Source organism: Muscardinus avellanarius (assembly GCF_963383645.1).
Source record: "Muscardinus avellanarius genome assembly, chromosome: 8".
Classification (NCBI taxonomy): Eukaryota; Metazoa; Chordata; class Mammalia; order Rodentia; family Gliridae; genus Muscardinus; species Muscardinus avellanarius.
In genome coordinates, this window is record NC_137794.1 from 25,492,665 (window position 1) to 25,515,736 (window position 23,072).

At 39.3% G+C, this 23,072-nt stretch overlaps 1 protein-coding gene across 1 annotated transcript in view; it reads left to right on the forward strand.

Moving 5' to 3' along the window:
- COL19A1 (collagen type XIX alpha 1 chain) overlaps positions 1-23,072 on the forward strand; it is a gene marked incomplete at both ends in the record, with an annotated part of 383,978 nt that overhangs the window by 293,441 nt on the left and 67,465 nt on the right. The window contains 6 exons of the mRNA XM_080699922.1: positions 10,033-10,074; positions 16,450-16,512; positions 19,321-19,356; positions 19,958-19,993; positions 20,089-20,142; positions 21,265-21,318. Coding sequence (XP_080556048.1) covers positions 10,033-10,074; positions 16,450-16,512; positions 19,321-19,356; positions 19,958-19,993; positions 20,089-20,142; positions 21,265-21,318 — 285 coding nt within the window. The remainder of the gene's footprint in view (positions 1-10,032; positions 10,075-16,449; positions 16,513-19,320; positions 19,357-19,957; positions 19,994-20,088; positions 20,143-21,264; positions 21,319-23,072) is intronic.

Genomic DNA, 23,072 nt, shown 5'->3' on the forward strand with positions numbered 1-23,072 from the left:
ACTTCAAATTCCCAATTTTATCATCAAATTAATCTCAACATAAAGACCTAGATGATTTGTAATTTAGAAATGTAAAATCTAACATACGGACAGTTTGCTATACTTTGTCACTAATTTAAAAGGTGACTCTAAAATATAGTGATCCTCTCTTAAATTTTCTCATTTATTTAGATGTTTCAGGAAGTATTATAATAGGAAGAAATTTGTGATATATTTTATTTCTTTATTAACCATTTCTTAAAAAGTCTACTAGCTTTTTTAAAACATTAGGGCTTGGTACAATGGAAAAAGTGAGCTGAAGCACATCTAAATTAAATCAATGTAATGACATGCACTCATAAAACAGGATTTATACATGCTTCAAAATAATGAGAATAAGTTGGCTCTGATGTCACAATGTCAGCTAGAACAATTTAAAGAATACTCTGAATTACTATAACCCATGGCATAAAATTTACTAAGTTGCTACTCAGCTACTTAATATTTGCCAACCCTTGCAAAACTTTTAAAGCTCATATCTTTACAGGTCTCCCAACACTACTTCTACATATACTTTATCTTGCCGATAAGTCAGTTTTCCCTTAAATGAAAATGTATGGAGTCTTTATATTTTAGAGTGTAAAGTTGAGAATGTAAATTTTTAAACTTCAAGGTTATATTTCACAAAAATGGGAGCTGACCGTGGCAGCTGAGTGGAGTCTTGCTAGTCATTAAACCAGTACTTGGAACTTAGCTATTATCTCACCTAAAAAAATTTCATCTGTCATTATTGCAGTTACAAACTGAGACTCAATGTTTTGTTCATGTGTGCTCTGATTTACAGATGGAAGAAAATAGAATAAAGAGGAAATAGAAAAAAGGCCTTCGCCTCCTCCCCAAAATGATACAATATAGGCATTTAACATCAGGAGGGTTTAGACCCATCTGGGAATTCATGGAAGGCAACTTACCAATTAGTTCTGTCTCCTTTTAAGAGTAGTTAGTGCTCTTAAACTGAGGCCCCCCAGGATGGTCAGAGGAGGCAGGCTTCCCTTCCCAGAATTCACGCTGACTGCTGTGCCTGCACCGTAACCATCTCCTCCTCATCCGGGCTTCATAAAGTGCTGCCATGAGCGAGATGCCCGTTTTCACTTGGCAGTGTCTCCACCACCCATCCCATCTGTTTTTGGATCCTGAGGTCATTTCAGTTTTCAGTTTGTTGAAATGAGCACAGAGAGAAGGAAGTCTGAGTGAAAATGTCCTGCCGATTAAATAATGGACTATGTATTGAGACATATAAAGTGACACTCCAAGGTTAAAAGAATCTTCCCTTTTAAATTGCCGTTGATTTATGTGATGTGTGTGCTGGCACCCTGGCCCTCAGCTCCTCAGCTGGCAGCAGCTCAATGGTCATGCATCCCAGATTCTGCTGAAGCAGCTCCCCGCGGGGCATGCACTGCAGACCACTCATATATGTCCCTTCCCTGTCCTAAACAAAAGACTGCATGGCTCATCCATCACCCAGGAGCCCTCTCTTGCCATTTGACCCTGTCTAGGCATTGATATTTTCTGTATAATTTCCCTGTGCAATCCAGAAGCAGAAGCTCAGGCACAAGAAAACTCACAGAGGGGAAAAAAGGAAGAGAGAGAGAGACAGAGAGAGAGAGACAGACTGAGACTGACTGAGGAGTGAGGTCAGGAAGATTTCGTGTGTGTTTCTGTATATTTTTGCATGTTCACTTGGGGATGCAAAAAGAACAAGTAGAACATTTTCCTCTCCATCACAAAAAGTAATTTGCAAAACAGCTGCTCCCATTCTGCAAGATTGTTTGCAAAAAAGCAACAATGCTGAATATACTCTTCCCCTGCAGGGAAATCTTTTCATGATCCAGCAAACGGCTCTTCCAGCTCTGGAGATTTTAATAAAACTTTGATAGGCTCTGTCAACTTCCAACACCATCATCATCTCTATGTGGGGGAAAAAGAAGGGTTATCTGTGAGGGTAAAATAGTGGTGGATTTTACATTGGATACTGTTTTTAGAGATCCACAATGAAAATTCATGGTCATGTTATCTGACATCACCAAACTTGGTCTCTGTTGCTGGAGATTGATGCCATGCCAATTCTAGTATTCAATTCTCCAAGTTGTTGATCCAAAAAGCCCTAATTTGCGAGAAAAATAATCAGTTTTTATCTTTGTGTCAAATCGTAACTTCATTTTAATATCCACAGACTATAATGGAAAGGAAACTTTTATGCAAAAATCAAATATTCACGGTCTTTCCAAGCAGTGATTTAAACCCAACATAAAGCAAAGGCTTTCTTAAAAACATTAGAAGCAATGCTCCTGGTCCAAAAGATTTAAACATCAACTCTTAAGTCCTCTTTCCCTCTCTCTCTCCCTCTCTGTGCTCCAGGATCCACTGGTATTGGGAAGTATCATGGACATGGTCACAGAATTAGAGACTTTCAGATCTTGGTTTGACTAAGAGAATCTCTATAAACTCACCTGAGTCCTCCCTCTCCCATTCGTGACTGATAAAATGTCCTCCTGCAAGTAACTGAGAAGTTGGACTTTGGGCCACCTTCAGGTTTTTTTGTTTGTTTTGTTTTGTTTTTTTGGTGGTACTGGGGTTCCTGGAAGCCCTTCTACCTCCGGGCTACACTCCCAGACCTATTTTTTTTATATTTTTATTTGGAAACAGGGTCTCTTAAGCCAGAGCAAGCGCTGGCTTCGAACCTGTGCGATCCTCCTGTCTCCGCCTCCCAAGCACGGGGATTACAAGCGTGCGCCACCACGCCCAGCCCACCTTCAGGTTTTATTTCAAGTGAGCACAACCTTCTTAGGCCACATTTTATATTCTAATTTACTCAGACTGTCTCAACAAAGTGTCATGAACTGAGTGCCCCAGGCTGAAGGTGCTGGCAGAGCCAGTCTTTCTGGAGGTGCCAAGGAGGGATGCCTCTCAGGCCTCTTTCCTGGCTTCTGGTAGTTTCATGCGTGCGTGCCTCTGTGTCCAAATTTCCCTTTTTATATGGATTTATTCATATTGGACTAAGAGTTTACCCTGTGGAGCTGTGAGTGGCAGCACACACCTGTAATCCCAGTACTTGGGAGAACTGAGACAGGAGTTTCAGGGTCAAGACTAACCTCAGCAATCCAGCAAAATTTTCAGCAACCTAAGGTGGCCCTTGTTTCAATAGAATGCCCCTGAGTTTAATCTCTAGTAGCAAAAGTAAAAATAAAAAATAAAAAAAGAGTCCACTCTATTATAACCTCATTTTAGTTACATTTACCATGACACTGCCCCCAATTACACTCACATTCTAAAAGTCTTCAACATATGAATGGAGTTGGGAGGATACAATTACACCAATAACAGATCATAGTTGTTTTTTTTTTTTTATAGCTTTTGTCCTCTCATGCCTGGGCTATTACAGCAAGTTCCTCAAGGGCTGAACTGGAGGATTCTTAATGACCCCATATCTGGAAGGAAGTACATGCCTTGGTTTCCTTCATTACTTAAGCCATAGGAAATTGATGTTTTAGTTTGGGGAGGAGTCATACAAAAATGGCCATTTCCATTGGTTCAACCTATACATGTCCAGGTACATTATTTTCTTTCCAGAGAATACTCGTCTAGATAATCAGAGGACCTTAAGTCTTCTTGCTTCCTAACAATAGGTTCCAAAGTTCTGTTCACCATTTCTCAAAAGAAAACAAAGGAGTGATGACATCCCAGAGTTTGTGAGGTGAGCAGACAGAGGCACACCCCATGCTGTGGCCCCCTCACTACTTCCCTCAAGGATCTTAAGGAACACTGTACAACTAGCATGTTTTTACTGCTTACAAGAGCCCTCACAATCACACTAAGGTCCAGAATAACCTAATAAAATCAGAATAGCAACCGAAGTAGAACCACTGCTCCCAAAACACAAGGACTGTCTAGTTCCTGTAAATCCAGATAACTGTCTGATGTGATTAGCTTAGAGAATTGGGAGGAGACTCTCACATGACAGGAACAAATGCCACTGAAGCTCAGGTTTAAATGTGCCTCACTCTGGTGAACACAAGAGAGGAGAACAGCACCAGAGGCCTCTGAGGGCCCTTGGTTGGTTAGATTTCCTGGCCTAGCTATCAAGTAAAGCAGATGTATGGTGCTCTGATACACGGTAGATGGACTCATTGTTTTTCTGGGTGGGAAATCCACCAGAAAAATCAAAACTTTAGAGAACAACGAATCCTATTGCTAAAACAATCTGAAGTGCTGGTGCAGAGGCATTTCCTCATGGGGTGAGATAAACCATGTCATGACGCAGAAGTGGGTTGAAAAAGAATTTCTTCCAAGAAAGTGACTAGAGCTACAGAGAGGTTTATTTAGGGAAATAAGAAATGCACATACAAGAGACAATATGGGCATCTCCAGAGTGAGAAAGACAGAGATTGGCAGAGAGATTCCCCAGAGAGACAGAAGCTAAAGGGCTGAAGGGATGCCTCTGGGGGACATGGTTCTTCTTTGCTAGGAAGCTTTGTGAATGGTGAGCAAATGGGATGGGCACATGGTCAGTGTGAGAGGTATATGGGGTGGCATCAGTCTGAGTGGTGAGATTCCTTTGATCATGGAGTGCAGAACAGGTGGTGGTGTGGTGCTCAGAATCTTCAGGAAGATGTCATCTGGTTGATGGATAGCATTTGAACTGCAGCAATGTTTTCTCTAGACCTCATTTGTCACTCTAAAAATGCATTTTGTAAGCTAACAAAATATATATGCAAGAATTAACTGGACTTACAATGCTGTAAGATTTGCCAGCATTTCAAGAACTCAGGCTTGGAGGAACACAGGCCTTCAGAGTGAAGGTGGAGGGTGATCTGGAGTTTTTATATTTATTTTTTTTTATTTTTATGTGGAACATATTAAAAATGGCAGATATTAAGACTATGCTTGGTCCCCTCCCCCCTATTTCCCCTCCCCCTCCCAATGATGAGTGTCCAGGTTAATCATACTATATATTTTTACACAAATTCAGATGTAGCTGAGTTTTTATACTTAAAGCTACAGTCCCTCTTTCTTTTTCGATTTGTCTCCTTTTCACCTATTTCTCTTTTTTTTCTATTTTATCCTACCTCACCTCACACACACACATACACTTTGATACTTTGATACATGGCACACAGATCCCCTTTCTCCATGCCTAGGCAAGGCACCACAATTGCACTTGGACACACTCTCACCAGAGACCCTCTGCAAGCTCTCCTACTATGCACAGTGGAGCACAGGGCCTCCCCATCTAAAGACCCTCTGAGCAAGTCACGTATTAGACCAAAGATGCTCTAGCTTTCCTAAATAGGGCATAGCATCAGAGTAATGGGGGGAAATGATGAAATCTTACACACACTGATTGACATCGTGTCTAAATGACTAGTATCTTTATGAAATCACTATTTTGTGTGTGTGCAGGTTCCATCTAAGAAACCCACCATTTTATAACTGCTGGTGTTTTATGTACTTGTGTTTATAACTTAGAGTTTCATATCTCATTTTCAAATATGTTGTAACATCTCAGAATTTTGAAAGTGCAATTTTATTTTCAATTTAAACATCACAAAACAAATTGGAACAAGAAAAATGAGAGAATATATATCACAAGACCAATAATAATATACATTGTAAACCACCCATTTTATTGTAGTAGCATATGAATAACATGGAAAGCACATTTAATATAGCAACATGTATTAATAATGATATTAGTGGGTGACTATGTGCTTTTATTGTTTAAACATTTCTCTGTTTTTAGTTTTACTACCAACACATGTATCTTAATAGGAAAATATAAAAACCACACAAATTAGAAATATTGATTTATTTACTCAACAAGAATTTGTTAATTTACTTATTTTTGAGGTACTAGAGATTGAACAAGGGGCCATTTGATCTCTGAGCTACACCCCCAGCCCTATTTTTCATTCTTTATTTTGAAACAGAGTCTCACAAAGTTGTGAAGAGCCTTACTAGCTGAGGTTGACTGCTAATCTGCGATCCTCCTGTCTCAGCCTCCCAAGTACTGGAATTAGAAGCATATGCCATCGTGCCCAGCTCTCAACAAGAATTTATTGAATACTTTCTATATACTAATGACTGTCATTGGCATAAAAAAAATCAATCCTGAGTCACTACAGAGCTTAAATTCTAATCCAAGAGATGCAAAAACTGTCAAGCAAACAAAAACCATATTATGAAGCTATCTTAGTACTAGAAGAGAAAAATATGATGTCCATTGAGAGGGTATGAAAGGGAGGCCTATCTGGTATACCCTGGGGGATGTTTCCAGGAATGGTCTTTTATAATAGTTGAGGCCTGAGGGAGGACTGGGTGCTAGCCAGACAAAGAAGTAAAGACAAAGAGTGGGGATCTAGAAGCTGAGATGGGAAAGATCTGGTCCATATGAGGAGCTAAGAGTGGCCAGGATGATGCTGGGGGATTTCATGATGATGTTAAATTTTGAAAGAAGGAAGTCAGAATGTTTTTAAAGGTATCTCTCTGACCTAATGTGGAGAGGGTATGTGTCAGGGAAGCAAGAATGAATGATAGGAGGCTACAAAGGGGCCACTGTGGCTGCCCGGGTAAAAGGCAGGTAGCTTAGAGAAGAAATCCAGGGACACAGAGGCAGTGAGACAGGGTGACTGATTGTACATGAGTGATACTGACAGGTAGTGTTAAAAATGATGCCCAGCCTGAGGAGGAGGGGCTCTATGGAAGAGGAAAGATGAGGCCAGGTTTTCTTTCTTTCCTTTATTTTTTTCAATTGTAAAATGGAATTGCTTTCTCACTTAAAAAAAAAAAAAAGAGACTCTGCAAAGCCGGGGCGTGGTGGTGCACACTTGTAATCCCCGCGCTTGGGAGGCAGAGACAGGAGGATTGCGCAGGTTTGAAGCCAGCCGCGCACGCTGGCTTAGGAGACCCTGTTTCCAAATTTTAAAAAAATGTAAAAATAGGTCTGGGAGCGTAGCCTGGAGGTAGAAGGGCTTCCAGGAACCCCAGTACCACCAAAAGAGAGAGAGAGAGAGAGAGAGAGAGAGAGAGAGAGAGAGAGAGAGAGAGAGAGAGAGAGAGAGAGAGGAGAGGGAGGGAGAGAGGGAGAGGAGAGAGGGACTAACTCTGCAGAAATACATTGGGAAGAAGTTAATTATCATTCTCCCACTTCTGGACTAACCAGTGTTAATGGTGTGATATAACTCTCTTATCTTTTTATCTCCAGTATGCATGGATTCAATGTATATTGTTTCTTCAGCTATGAATTTGTTGAATATGAATTGTTTCTAGAACTTACAAGTAGGTAAATAGATATATGGATCTAAAACTCAGATGAGAGGAACATGGTGTGCATACAAATATATTTGTCTTTGTATAAATGATACCTATGCCATGGAAATAGATAAGATTGCATGGGAGGAAGGAGCAGGTCACAGAAGAGAGCCTGGACAGTCCTGGGGATCCAGTCATAACAGATGGGGAGGAAGAAAATAGGTGAGAGAGGAGTGAAGTGTCATAAAAGCCAAGAGAGTGGCAGAGAGAGGCCATTCATGAACAGTTCATTGGCCAGAGACAAACAGAGCCTTACAAATGTTAGAAAGCCTCCTCAGTGGAGTGGGTGGGGCCAAAGCCAAATTGTTGAGACTTAGGAGTAAAGAGGAGATCAACAAGTGATACCAAACCAAATATTGCTCCCGACAAAGTCAAGCAGGCAAGGAAGTCGTTGTTTAAGAATTTTGCAGCAAAGTAGGAGAAAACCCAGACTCAGTCTGAGCTCCACACCTCTGAAACAGAGGGTGCTTTCAAGTGTTGAAGAAGCCAGGTGTGGTTGGCCCATGCTTGTAATCACTACTGGCAGACTGAGACAAGAGGATTATAGGTTTGAGGCCAGCCTTAGCTACTTAGTAAGGCCCTCCACAACTGTTTCAAAATAAAACATAAAAATAGGGCTGGGGAGTATAACTGGGTTCAATCCCCAGTACCGCAAAATAAATTAAGTAAGTAAGTAAGTTCTGGAGGGGGGAAGGGGAGAGAGAATGAGAATTAATGCAAGATACCCTTGTTCCTCCTTATCTGTGGGTTCTGCATCCATGGATTCAACTAACCAACCATGGATCAAAAATATTTTACAAAAATGTATGTTTATTGAATGTGTGTAGACTTTTCTCCTTATTACTATTTCTGAAACAACTCAGTATAACAACTATTTATGTAACATTTACATTGAACTACATATTGCAAGTAATCTAGAAATGATTTAAAGTCTATGGAAGACAGCAAGATGTAGTGGCACAAACCTATAATCACAATACTTGGGAGGCTGAAACAATAGCATCACAGGTATGAAGCCAACCTCAGCAACTTAGTAAAATCTTGTTTGAAAATAGCAAATAAGATAAGGCTGGTGGTGTAGTTCAGAGATAGAATACCCCTGACTTCAATCCCCAGTACCAAAATAAATACATAAATATAAAATTAAATAATGAATGAATATGGGATAATATGCATAGGTTATACGCAAATACTATGCCATTTTATATAAGGGGCCTGAGCATCCACAGATTTTGGTATCCTTAGAGAGGGGCCTAGAACCAACCCCCAACACATACTCTGAGGGATGTTTGTTTTTGTGCTTACTAATTGGTTTTATCCAAAGGAAAAGTAAACTTTTTCACATCTTTTTAACCACAAAGGGTTTACAACTTGGAAAAAAGCTGAAGTTAGTTTTCTACCCTCCCAGGAGCCCAAGAGCTACGAGCACCATCTTTCTTGGTGATTACATTTCCGTGGGAAGGCTCCCGAGTCCTTGAGAAAGACATTCCTGGGTTGTAAAGCAAAGGAGAGGCTTTTTAAAAGATTTTCATCTCAAAGGGTAGAAAAATAATTTATAAACACACATTTTCTAAAGAAAATGAAAGTCAGGGTCTACTCTCTGGAAGGCTGTTTACAGTTTATTCTAGCTTATGGGGGACATTAAGGCCATCTTGGTCAGTGGATGCAGAAAACATTAACCAGCCTTTTGAGAACACTGCCTACACATGGGAGGAGAGAGAGCGCAGCTTATGGGAAATATGTGCCTGAGGAATGTGTGTTTTGTATGTTTTAAGTTTGAAAAGGGTACAAAAGGAGGTGGACAGAGAGAGACAAAGAGGGATATTAAAGAAATTGGCCAATTTTAGCTACATTTTACTTAATTTTACCAACTCTGCCAATTTCATCTAATGGCAGTAGGTAACATCAATAAGGAAAATGTCCAAAGAAAGCAGAGGGCCTGGGATTCTGAGGATTTACCTAAGAAACTGACAGCGAAGAAACAGATCAGTTTGGGGATTTATTGGCAGGAATTTGATGTGCTGCCTAAGAACTGTATTTATTTTTCAGTGTGTTTAATAGGCAAAGGCATCTGTCCAGGGAAACTAGAGACAGATTAGTGTAGTGATCTGAGGACCATATGGAAGACCTGAGAGCAGGAAGAGCAGGAGAGCAGAGAAGCCCAGCTGGACCAGGGCTGAGGTTGCCAGCTGCAAATCTGGGGGAGTGAGGCTTTGCCCCTGAGTTGAATGTGTCTCCAGAAGCTGTCTCCTGGGGAGATACAGGAAAGATAGCAAAGGTCTCCAATGTCAGAGTTTAACAGGATACTTAACAAAAAGCAAGAAAAACAAAGGTGTCTGCAAAAACCACACAGTACTTATGAAGAGCTACTACCAGCTGGTGGGGTGGCTTAAGCTTATAATCCTGGTACTTGGGAGGCGAGGCTGAGATAGGAGGATTATAGGTTGGAGACCAGCCTCTGCAGCTTAGCAAGGTTCTGTCTCAAAATTAAAAATAAAATAGGGCTCTGGGTGTAGCTCAGAGGTAGAACCCCTGAGTTCAATCCCCAGCACCACCACCACCCCACACATACACAGTTGGGACACTACTATTACTTGGCTATTTGTACTTTTCAAGTAAAGACTGAATGAGCTAAAAATAAGTAGACTTTTAAAAAATATTTTTATCTGCTTTGTTTTTACCTAGGGAAATGGTGAACATGGAGCTGGTGGCCATAAAGGAGAGAAGGTAATAAGATTTCCAGAGTGAATACCATGATTCCATGTTTTGTACTCACCAGCACATCTCCAGGTCGGGGTGGTTATATTATGGCAGTGGAGTCCCCATCCCACAGACTGCCCCACGTCCATGAGCAGGAGCCTCCACTGCCTCCAGCCAGGAGCATGACTGGGATTGCAGCAGAGTAACACTGCCAAGTGACAGTTGGCTACCAGAAGGAGGACATATCAAAGGGGAATAGCTATAGTAAGGTAAGAGAAACTAGGACACAGGATTTGGTTTACAATTAGATGGCTCATGAAGATGGAATTTGTGTAAGTTGCAAAAATAAAAAAAAGGATCTGAAGACCTCTTTGATACATCAATCTCAGGCCCGTTTTGTGTGTTCTTAAATTGCACAAAACACAAGCTATTGTGGAGGTCTCTTTTGATGGTGTTTTGTCATATACAGTAGTGGCTTAAGCAAATAATTACCTCAACACCAGTTTCAAGTGAACATGCTGATTAATTTCCACAGTGTTCTTTTTGTCAGCATTCATGGGCTTAATTCTGTTAGCTGGGAAGGTGACAGATTCGCTTTCCCTCTCAAAAGGATGTCTCACTCCTGTTTGATTCTAAACTTTTGATGACCTTAGATTCAGTGTAAATGTGGTATCACCAGAAAATAAAGAGTAAAGAAGGAAGAAAGAAGAGAAGGAAGGAGGGAGGGAAGAAGGGAAAGCGGAAGGGAGGGAGGACATTAAATCCACGACTCTGAGTAGGTTTGAATATACGGAGGCAAGAGAATGCTACCTTCGTTCCTTCACCCAGTGAAAATTCTCTTGATTGAGGGCAGCGTATTTCAACATGAATCCAAGAAATATGACTTCTGTGCCTTATAAATCAGTGCAACCAATCTATTCAAAAGATCATACATCCCTCACCAGAAAATACTGCTAAGAGGTGCTCTCAACAGAAACTTGGTGCTTCTTACAGACTGACTACTAAAACAATTTTATGCTAAGCAAATAAATAAATAAAATTTCAACATTCTGAAATATATTTTTAAAAAATTATTATACAGCAATGTAAGTCATTTATGTGTCTTGGGTTTTACTGCTAGTATATTAGCACTATTTCCTGTAACCTAATAGCATACAGAAACCATACCCCACCATAACAAATGCATTGCATTTTAAGCAATTACTACTAACACATGCAGGCTAAGCAGGAGGGGGACAGAAAGACACAGAGCTTGTCACATAGGACAGCTGAGCAAATAAGGGAGCTGTGACACTTTTTAAGCATTTAAATGATGATTCATTTCTTGAAACAAAACAGCTGGCTTCTGTTTTGCTCTGTTCATTAGAAAACATATGTTACTTAGGAATTCTTAAGACCTCATGGATGAGAAATTCAATTCTGTAAAACAGGTGTATTTCAAACTCTAAGGACCTTTTCCATTGCTATGAATCTTTTCTAATTGCTTCAGAATCTTAAAGTAGAATTAGAAAAAAGCCTGTGGCTTACTGTTCCCTCTTCCCTCCCAAATAAATAACCTATAAAAGTCTGCAGGGAACTTGATGTAGCACCTGATATAAATATATATATATATATATATATATATATATATATATATATATATATATATATGAAAGGGTTATTTTAAATTATAATTATCAGGAGAAAGACTCACCAATAAATAACACATGAAACAAACTTTAAAAATACAGCAGTTGCTAGGAGAGTGATATCAGCTCAACTTATATACATCCAGTTTGTATCTACTCAGGATGGATATCTTCTTACTTTTCAAATTGTAGTAGTATCCATGGGTCACCACAGTAAAGACTTAAAACTCCCTCAGAATGCTCTCACAAGTCTTTGCTTGTATGGATAGTGGCCCCAGTGGTTCCAAATCATGGCCACACATTAGAATTATCTGGAAAAACTGGGTGGGGTTGTCCACACCTGTAATTCCAGTACTTGGGAGGCTGAAAGAGAGGACTGCAGGTTCAAGACCAACCTCAGCAACTTAGAGAGATTTTCAGCATCCTAGTGAGACCCTGTTTCAAATTTAAAAAAAAATAAAAAATATAGAGGGCCAGGAATGCAGCTTGGAGATAGAATGCTTCTGGATTCAATCAGTCTTCTGTACAAAAAAACAAAAAAAGAAAAGAAAAAAGTAGAATTACTTTAAGAGCTTTTAGAAAATAACTGGCTCAAGCCCTATCCATAGAGACTTTGATTTGGAGTGAGGCTAATTTTTATTACTTAAAAGTGTTTCAGATTAATCTAGCACATAGCCAGAATGAAAAATATTGAGGGTGGGAAGAGCCAGGCTTTGGGATCAAAAATTGATGGTGGCCTTAACCATCACCTGTGTCATCTCGAGAAAGCCCCTGATTTCTCCAAGTATTAGTTGCTTCATTTGATCTACACAAAGATTTAATGGGAAGATTAAAGTCAAATGGGATGAACTGACCTGAAAGCACAATTCCTGACACACATTATGCCTTCACCAAAGCCTTGTTCCTTTCTATTCTCCCACCTGTATCTTTCTTTCGTCTCATAAGGACTCATGCAGCTCTTTTGTGTATCCATTGCTGTTACCATCCTTACTACCTTGTGAAAGGACTCAACTTGTATTGTACAATAAAAATATTTAATCAGAAGCACAACCTAAACACATAAATGATTTATCAATGCTGGGTAATGTGCCATTTCTCAAAGCACTGACCAGATAAAAAAATTACAAAAACAACCAACCATTTGAGTCAGCATTCTCACTGCTATAATTGAAAACACCTGACCACCCAACTTAGAAGAAAGGGATTTATTTACTTACAGTTCTGAAGATTTCAGGGTTTCAGTCCATGTTAGGTCAGGTTACATCTTCAGAATTTAGGGCATGGTGGTAGGAGGCAGAGAGAGAGAGAGAGAGAGAGAGAGAGAGAGAGAGAGAGAGAGAGAGAGAAGGAGATTGATTCAGAGAAATCTACTTTCATATTTGGGAAGCCAGAAGTAAGAGAGAGAGAGAGCTCATGAAGGGGATTCAAAGATAAATGCATAGTTCCTAAGGCCACACCCTCAGGGACCCATCACTTCCATCCATATGCCACCTGCCTAGGTTACCACCACATAAATCCACTACAATGAATTCATCCACTGATGTGATTTGAACCACCATGATTCAATCATATCACCTCTAAACTTTAATGCATTAGTTCTTCAGGGAATAGTCTATATCCAAACTGTAACAGAGCCCAATATCAAAGTGAAAAACCAGAACAAACACAAACAACCTTTTAAAATATGCATACAACTCCCAGTTTAGCAGCCAGATCCTGTATTATAAGACAGGGAGAGACCTGAGGGTGGTGACACACACCTGCAATTCCGTACTTGATAGTACTCTGAAATAGAATTAGAGGTTAAAGGCCAACCTTAGCAACTTAGACTTCGTTTCAAAATAAAAAGTAAATTAGGGCTGGTAGTATCACTCAAAGGTAGAATGCACTTGGGCTCAATTCCCAGTACCACAAAAAAGAAAAAAGAAAAAAAAAAAGACCTGGCTGTGGTGGCACACACCTATTATCCCAGTACTTAGGAGGCTGAAACAGGAGGATAAGGGGTTCAAGGCCAACATTAGCAACTTAGGCCCTCAGCAACTTAGTGAGACCTGGTTATAAAATAAAACAGGGCTGGGGGGTGTAGCTCAGAAGTAAATTGTCCCTGGGTTCATTCTTCAGTAACACACACACACACAACCACCAAGGAGAAATTTGGTATTAACAGTAAGCAGCAGCTGGACATATTTTCACAGGTTTGTAATCTCAGTACTTGAGAGGCTGAGACAGAAGTGCAGGTTCAAGGCCAGACTTAGCAACTTAGCCAGACTCTGAGCACCCTAACAAGACCCCATTTCATAATAGAACATAAAATGCTGGGATGCAGCTTGAGGGTAGAATGCCTCTGGGCTCAATCCCCCCCGCCAAAAAAAAAACCCCATGAGTGGAGACTACTGCATCCATGTGACTGGTCTACCAGAACAGGGTGAAGGGCTCAGGAAAACTGCTGAGTTATGAAGACAGTGAAACATGTGGCAGAATACAGATTTATGAGAAAGTTGCTGGTATCTTGCTGCAGACAGTCAGGGGGATAATATGGAGTCCTAGCAGCAATAGCTATTTATTTATTTATTTATTGTGGTACTGAGGGTGGAACCCAGGGGCTTTCTACCTCCAGGCTATACTTCCAGACCTATTTTACACTTTATTTGGAAACAGGGTCTCATTAAGTTGCTGAGTGCCTCACTCAGTAGCTGGGGCTGGCTTCAAACTTGTGCAATCCTCCTGTCTCAGCCTCCCAGGCGCTGGGATTACAAATATGCGCCACCACGCCTGGCTCAGCCTTTTAAATAGTGTCAAGAGTCACAGGAAGCATGGCCTTCCCTGAGGCTCAGTAAAGGCATCATTTGTCTTTAGATATCCACAGTGATAAATCATTGAAAATCCATTTTATTTTATTTTATTTTATTTTATTTTATTTTATGTGGTACTGGGAATGAAAACCGGGGGCATTCTATCTCTGAGCTACACCCCCAGTCTGATTTTTATTTTTTATTTTGAAACAGGGTCTCACTAAGTTGCAGAGAGCCTCACTAAGTAGCTGAGGCTGTCTGTGAACCGTGATCCTCCCATCTCAGCCTCCTGAATGCTGGGATTACAAGCATGTGCCACCATGCCTGGCAGAATATCCATTTTAAATGTGAAAACAGCGCTAAGATTTGGGTATTTGGCCTTTGTTTGCAAATTTTCATATGAAGGTCAACATCATAAAGGCTTTCCCACGCCCAGCCTCACCCAAAGACCGTGTGGAGAGGTAGGCACGCTCTCTGATCTGCCCTTCCTCCACGTGTCATTAGAGCTCTATTTACATCTGTTCAAATATATAGTGTATATAAATATAACTACTCTTATTCCTCTGTGGACATTTTCCTACTCTTCCTCTTTGATTTCAAGCTAATGTGGTTTTTATAAGTAATTTTAGATCCTTTCCCTGCTTTCTACTTTTATTTTATAGATGATTCTAATTATTAAGCATATTTTTTCTTTATATCTATGTACTGGAGATATTAGCACCTCTCTAGGGGATAACATAAAGGTCATTTTAATCTTATAACAGGCCAATTGTTTATTTCTTCTGACTTACAACAATTGCTGCTTTTAAGTATTCACCAATTTCTCTCTTCTCAATTTGGATACAATTTACTATTTCCAGAACTTCTACAATGTAAAAAGCATTTAGATGCTAGAAGGAAAAATCCTTCTGTGTTTTGCTGTATATCAAGACAAAAAAAATTCAGCACACTAAATTCTAAATTCCAGAGGAATTACTTCAAAGAAATTAATCTTCTTTGATGATTCATGTTTAGATGTCTTTCATTTTGAGGGCCTGGCATGTGAAAGTTTGGCATATTGTACTTTGTTTCCAATATATTTTTGAAGTTAAACTTAAAAAAAGACAAGTAGGCTAGAAAGATATATGCCCAGAAATATAATGGTGACTCTCCTTTACAGATATGCTCTTGAGGTTGAAAAAAATCAGAATTACATCTTTTAATAGCTATGTTTAATTTGAGAATTAGGTTGTCAGCCAGGGATCTTGGTAAGTGCTAAAACGAAGCACAAGGCTGAGACTCCTCTGAAGACTCATTAATGATAGAATTCCTTTCTGTAAATCTTATTTCTCTAATTGTGTTTTCTGAAAATACTCTTTATATGTCACATACAAATCTCTCTTCAAGATTTTTGACAAGGAATCTTAGATACTTCTACGCTGCTGCTTGTCGCCACATTGACGAGAAGGCATCCTTTGTCCACAGTAAATCTAAGCATCAGTAGAAATGCTAACACCGGAGGGACTCCACTCCTGTCATGAGTCCTAATTCCCTCTCCCTCCACCCCTCACTCCCACCCCACCTATGAAAAGAAAAAAGTATCTGAAATAAAATAAGTCTAGACTTTTGTGTCATTTTAAAAACCTGGTAACTTTAAACTCACACATAAAAAATTATTTTTGAGATATCAAAAGAAATTATGAATTGTTTTCTAGATGTTCTTTCCTTGAAAAAAAAGTTTCACATTAATGTTAGATATCACATTGATATCTAAATTGTATCAGTGAAATGTTAAGGATTTTTAAATACCTAGAGGCAGAATGAAGTGCCATAAATACATTCTTAGGCAAACAGCCCGGCTATATTCAGACCTGCACCTTGTTCCCGGGATGCTAAGAGGTAAACTCCTTGGCTAGAGGAGAGCAAGCAGTCAGTCTACTCCTAACAGTCATATGGGACCTGTCTACCTTATGTAAAATCTTACTTCTGCTTTTTCTTAAAAGGGTGAAACTGGACTGCCAGGGTTTCCGGGATCTGTTGGCTCTAAAGGACAAAAAGGAGAACCTGTAAGTAATGTAGTTTTAAGGACAGAGGAAGAATATCCAAAAACTTTAAAGTAACTTTCCAAATCAACCCCAATATATATGCCTGGGTTGACCTTGTCATGATGAACAACTGGTTTAAGCAAGTATACACTGTGCCAGGTACTCATTCCTTTACATATATTAACTCGCTTAATCCATCTTAAAAAAATTCCACCAGGTACGCTATTGTTACCTTTATTCTTCAGAGAAGGAAAGTGAGTCAGATAGAGGTTAGCAGCTTCCCAGGGTCACACAGCTCACAGGCATTACAGCCGTGAATCCCACTAGGTGGGATGCACCAGGGCCCAAAGTCACTAAGTTGCCCTCCTGTATCCAAACACTATAGCTAATGAGTAACAAAGTCAATACATAAAAAGACTGTTATTCGTTATTAATTTCTACCAAAAAATTGAAACATTTATCTACTACTCAAACAACTGCTCTCAGTATCATAAGTTATTCTTTATTCTTTTTCTTGCAAGATCAAAGTGACTTCCCAAGCCACTTTTCAACATTGCTATGGCCCATTTATTTTCAAACTTAGCTCTTTTGGTGGGAAATTTTAAAAGACTCTACTGTATCACTTATATTTAAATAGGACCACCTAACAAGATTACAGAAAGCCTAGTAATCAAAAAAAGAAAAGACTTTTCTATTTAATGCTGTTCATAAAAAAGCAACCTTAAGAATCAACAAGGTTTATCATTTCATCTTTGATTTTAAAAAAAAATACAATGCATCTTTTTAAATCACTTTTGCCCATTTCTTTGCCAGAATCAATTAGGGATATGGGTCTACCATGGAGGCAAAAGGAAGAAATCACTAAAATTCCTACATGACAAACAGGAGCAATATAGTAAAAGTACTGAATGTTACAAAGCCAAATTTTCCCTGTGCTTTAGCTTTGATCCTTAGAAATCATTAGCAATGATAGTAATTTTTCTAGACCACTTTAAAAGCAGTACTGTGCCTATATACTCCAGGCACTATAATAGGGAATTCCCTGGGGCTTTCTTTCCCACCGTCAGTGTTTAGGGGAAGCACCAATCCCATTGGGATGGGCTTTAGCCCTATCTTCCTTATCTAGGAGGGAGCCACTTTTCCTTCTAACTTTTAATTCCTTAGTTATCCACCACCTCTATATATCTTTGTTTGCCTTCCTCCCCCATACCACATAAAAACCCACACATTTTATATTATTGTTCCAAGCTTTTTAGCTCTTTGTGATATTAACGTTTTTATTCGAGATCCAGACTTGACTTGGCATTATAACCAGAAAGACTAAATAGAACTTCACCTCATCTTAAGTTGAGCCTGACAGGCAACTTTAAAATGGCAATTTGTCTCCCGCTACAGGACTTTTAAAATTGACTAGACATGCAACCTACCAGACCTAAAATGTACTGAAGATATATTCTGGTTGAATTCCATGATTTTATAATTAAGAAAAGAAAGGCTATAAAAGTTTAAATGACATAGTTTAAATGATCATAGCCATTGGAGCTGGGACTAAATATCAAGTGTGTCTATAACCAGGCTCCTCTGTCTTTTCTTTTATGGGCTACTAGAGCAAGGCGAATTCCAAACCTGACTGTGACTCTAAACAAGCAGGGACATGAGCAGTGGGGACAGACAGAAACAAGCAGTGCTGTGAGCAAGCTGCCCACTGCTCAGACCTAACTGACATCTTTTTTTTTTTAATGCATTGTAGTCAGACTCTAAATGGAGTACAAAACGGTAGAGGCATACATGCACATAGCATTCATTTAGCCCTTCCTCATAACATTGCCTTGAGTCTTAGAAATTATAGTGTTTAGAAGCAAGCCCAAAAAAAGAATATAAATTAAGTTCTTGTCTACTATATAGAAATTAAACAATAATAAAAGATTTAGTCATGTTGGGTAGACATGGGTTATTTTAGTCAGTCCAGTAGATGAATCTCAAGTGGATTGATCCATCAGTGGGTTCTAAGAGGTCAAAACATTAAGTAGAATAAATGCTATTGTAGGAAAATAGAGAAAGCTACGACAACGCAAAGTTACTGAACCTTCCCAATCTCTTTCCTCACCCTTGAAGCAGGACAGTAATGTCTTTTTCACAGCACATATGTGAATATTAAATAAAAATACAGTGTACATGTAATTTCAAGAACAGAACCTAGTAAGAGAAAGCTTGTAAGAACATTTGTTTCTGGATTGTCATAATGGTAACTAAGAAAAAGTGGGTGAGTGTTGGTTAATAAGGTGTATCCCCCACAGCTTCCATCTCCCCCCAGGATCTCCATACCTAAACCCAACAAGAACTATTATCAGATCCACACACTCATACTATTATTCGCCATATAATTAGTCCCTTTGAGTAATTTTTTGTTAATGTAAAAATGGAAATTGGAAAATATCATTAAAATGATGATTTTGTATTTTGTAGCACATGACGAGGCAGTTGGGAGAGTTCCCATGAACGCCTTCCATTCAGTGTTCACAGCCATTCCACCTCCGTTGAGTCACATGTGTGTGATCATTCACCTTTACAGGCAATGGGGAGCTTCGGCCTTGGGCCGCATCTCATCTGTCAAGCACTGGGTATTCTCTAAATAGTATTAGAATGATTAACTCAGTATTCATTTGGGAATATGAAGGAAGTGTGATTCATCTCCTGTGTTCCCTTTCAGCTGTGAAGGCAGACTGTGCAGTGGAGATCTTAGTTTGGCTGGCTGGATCACACCCAGCTTTGGAGAATTTATTTCTAAAACTGTTTATAATTGATTCTGTTTTCTACCCATTTTCCTAGGGGGAACCTTTTACAAAAGGTGAAAAGGGAGACAAAGTAAGTAGATGTTTTATCACTACCTTGGGTTTTCTACTTCATTGATTTCTCTTGCTGATTTCTGTTCTCTTTACTTTAGAGTCTAATAGATTTGATAAAATAAGTTTCTAGAATGTTTTTACTTTTCTTCTGTGATTTTTTTAATCTTTTGTGTTAAGCGTTACTAAGTGCTGTTATGTGATACTTTAACATTTGGTTGGGTTATATACATTTTCTTTAACTAATTACTATTAGTGAATAGACATGAATGTTAAAAACATCCACTTAAGAATTGTAAACTACAAAATTAAGATAGAAGATACTGTTTTTTATTTTAAAAATTCTGTTATTTACACAAATTGGATTTACCCAACAGATTAATAAATCCTGGAAATGCAAACTCATTGTAGCCAGCATTGTCCTCTTTTACATAATCTTATTTTTTCTGTTTTTTATTAAGTACTTCTACAGTATCCACCAGTAGAATCACCAGCACAATTTACCTTAAACTCTATTCTCTTCTACCCCTCATCTGAAGGTATAATCTCAGATAGGTGAGATCGGTTGATGACAAATCATAACAATGCTAATATAATCCATATAGTGATTATTTTATTGACAGGGAGAACCTGGAACAATAGGATCACAGGGAATAAAGGTAATTTCCTGGAACTCTTCAATTGTATCTAGAACCTTAATGAGACTGTAAAAATTCTAGTATCATCTAACTTAACTTTCCATTCATATCTTTAGGGAGAACCTGGAGATCCCGGTCTCCCAGGTTCAACAGGAACCCCAGGACTAAAGGTATATAAGAAGTAATGAAGAAGTTGGGCGTGGTGGCACATGCTTGTTATCCCAGCATTTGGGAAGCTGAGACAGGAGGATCAAGGTTTGCTGTTAGCCTCAGCTACTTAGTGAGATCCTCCACAACTCAGTGAGACCCTGTTTCAAAATAAAGTATAAAAAAATAGGGCTAGGGGTGTAGCTCAGAGGTAGAATGCCCCTGGGTTCCATTCCTAGTACCGGGGGAAAAAAAAAAAGTAATGAAGAGCCGGGCCTGGTGGCACATGCTTGTAATCCCAGTACCTCAAAGGCTGAGACAGGAGGATCACAAGTTCATGGCCAGCATCAACAACTTAATGATGCCCTCTACAACTTAATGAGACCCTGTTTCAAAATAAAAAATAAAATAAGGTTAGAGATATAGCTCAGAGATAGAATGCCCTTGGGTTCAATTTCCTAATACCACAAAAAGAAGTAATTACAATATATTTGAAAATAATTTGGGAATTATTTTTAAAAGTGTCTTAAGTATTTTAAAAAGTGTTTTTGGTGTGCCACTCATTTTCTTCACAGATGTTCTCGGAGGCTTTATCTTGTTTCCATGGTGATTTTCCCCTCTCTGGCTGCATTTATTACATAGTAACTGTGTCTTTTGGCTCACAATAGGATTTTTTAAAATCCTTTTTCAGAGCATATTCACAATAGCATCCTTAAAAGCTTTGAAAGTAAACAATGTCAGCTAAATTTATGACCCTGTGCTGTATTATTAAAAGGAACAGGAGTCAGGATTCCACTTCTACACCAAAATTGTGTATCCTTGAGATGCCTGTGTTTCCCATGTGGGATTCTTCAGGAGGGTGCCAAGACAGAACCAGTTTGAGGAGCAGTAGAAGAGATGAGGATAGTGTGCTCCCAGCCAGTGGGTAGGGCAGATTCCCCAATTATCACATGCTGGGAAAACCAGACCCATTTAATAAAAACATGTACAAACTGTCTTGTTAAGCCCAAATCACATTTCAGTATTGTATTCAGAAGGTGGGATGATGAAAAGCCTATCTTTCTACAAAGGTCACATCATGTCCTATAAATACTCAGGTAGAATCTATGTTTTAAAGTTAAAACATATATCATGTTCTATTTTAGGGTCAGCAAGGACCTGCAGGTTCCATGGGGCCCAGAGGACCACCAGGAGACGTTGTATGTTGTCTTCAATATTTTGAAATGAAATTGAAACAAATGTTTTAAAGAATGTCAACATCTGTTCATGAAACTGACTTATGCCACATTCCCCAAAGACATGTGCCATTCCCACCACTGAAACTGATCATATCTAATGTTAGGAGCTATTGAGAAAACTGAACCCTCCATACATTCATGTGAGGTCCTTTGGAATATTATTAACCTAATAAAATGGTCTTTGAAGTTCAAATTAGCTAAATTGTCTTTTTAGATATGTTTGTCAGTATTATACCTATGGTAGAGGAGTCTGGAAACATCAAAAGAAACAAGGGAAACCAAGAGCAAAACAAGCATGTCCAATATGCATAGATTTTGGTTCAGAGCTCCATCTGAGGAAATAGTTTGGAAGTTTCTGTTGTTTTATAGCAAAAGTCCTCCCAAAAAAGCAAGTATTTTGACTGAGAATATTTCTATAATGCAATTGGAGGGACATCTTTAGGCTGCATTAAAACCTGCTGGTAGGCCAGGTGTGGTAGCACATGCTTGTAAACCTAGTACTTGGGAGGATGAGGTAGAAGGAATAAGTTCAAGGCCTGCCTCAGCAATGTAAGGTCCTCTGCAACTTAGTGAGATTCTGTTTCAAAATAAAAATAAAACAGGGTTAGGGGTATAACTCAGAGAAAGAATTCCCCTGGATTCAATCACCAGTACCACAAAAACAGAAAACTCCCTGTAGATGCTCTCTCTCTCTCTCTCTCTCTCTCTCTCTCTCTCTCTCTCTCTCTCTCTCTCTCTCTCTCTCTCACACACACACACACACACACACACACACACACACACTCTCATACTCTTTTTTGTGTGTGTGGTACTGGGGGTGGAACCCAGGGGCTTTTCTACCTCCGGGCTATACTCCCAGACCTATTTAATATTTTATTTGGAAACAGAGTCTCACTAAGTTGCTGAGAGCCTCACTAAGTAGCTGAGGCTGGCTTCAAACCTGTGCGATCCTCCTGTCTCAGCCTCCCAAGTGCTGGGATTACAAGCGTGCGCCACCACACCCGGCCACCTCATGCTCTTTAAAAGTGCTTTTCCATCCCTTCTCCCACAGTAGCTTTCGGTTCTTGGACAACCTCCCTAGCCTTCTAACAACCTGGAAGCTGAGAGCTCACCATCAGCCCACACCTGAGCAGAATAAGAAAAACTCTTGACTACAACTTCACTATCTGACCACAATTAGAGTTACCTCTAGGCAACTTGTAGAATGTCTCCTTTGCCCATCGTCTTGAAGCAGCTCCAAGGCCTCTTTCTCTGTCCTCCACACTCCCTGCTTCAGCTTTTAGGGTCTACTGAGCAGCACTCATATTTAACATCATAGTTTGATGTGAAAGTTCACAGAGCAAAGCTTTTTATAGTTCCCAAGCCAACTAATGGACCACTAGAGGGATACGTTGCTATGTCATATGAAAAGAGAGAAAATTGTTGGTGGCACAGGTAGAGCCACAAGAAGCTCAAATGAGATTAAGTACAGTGGCTGGCACCACAAAGAGCATAAAAGCAAAAGAGAAAGTCACTACTGCCAAAGCAGTAAAAACTGACTTAGTTACCCTATGGTTTTTTGAGTTGTGTTGTGATGATTCCAACCACCATCCCTCCAACCCTTTTTGGCAATAATATGGGTGGGACATTTCTTTCAACTCTCCTTCATTTCTTTTCCATTAGATTTAGGTGATTTCTCATGAAACAACAAGCCATGCAATTTCAACTAATGTATT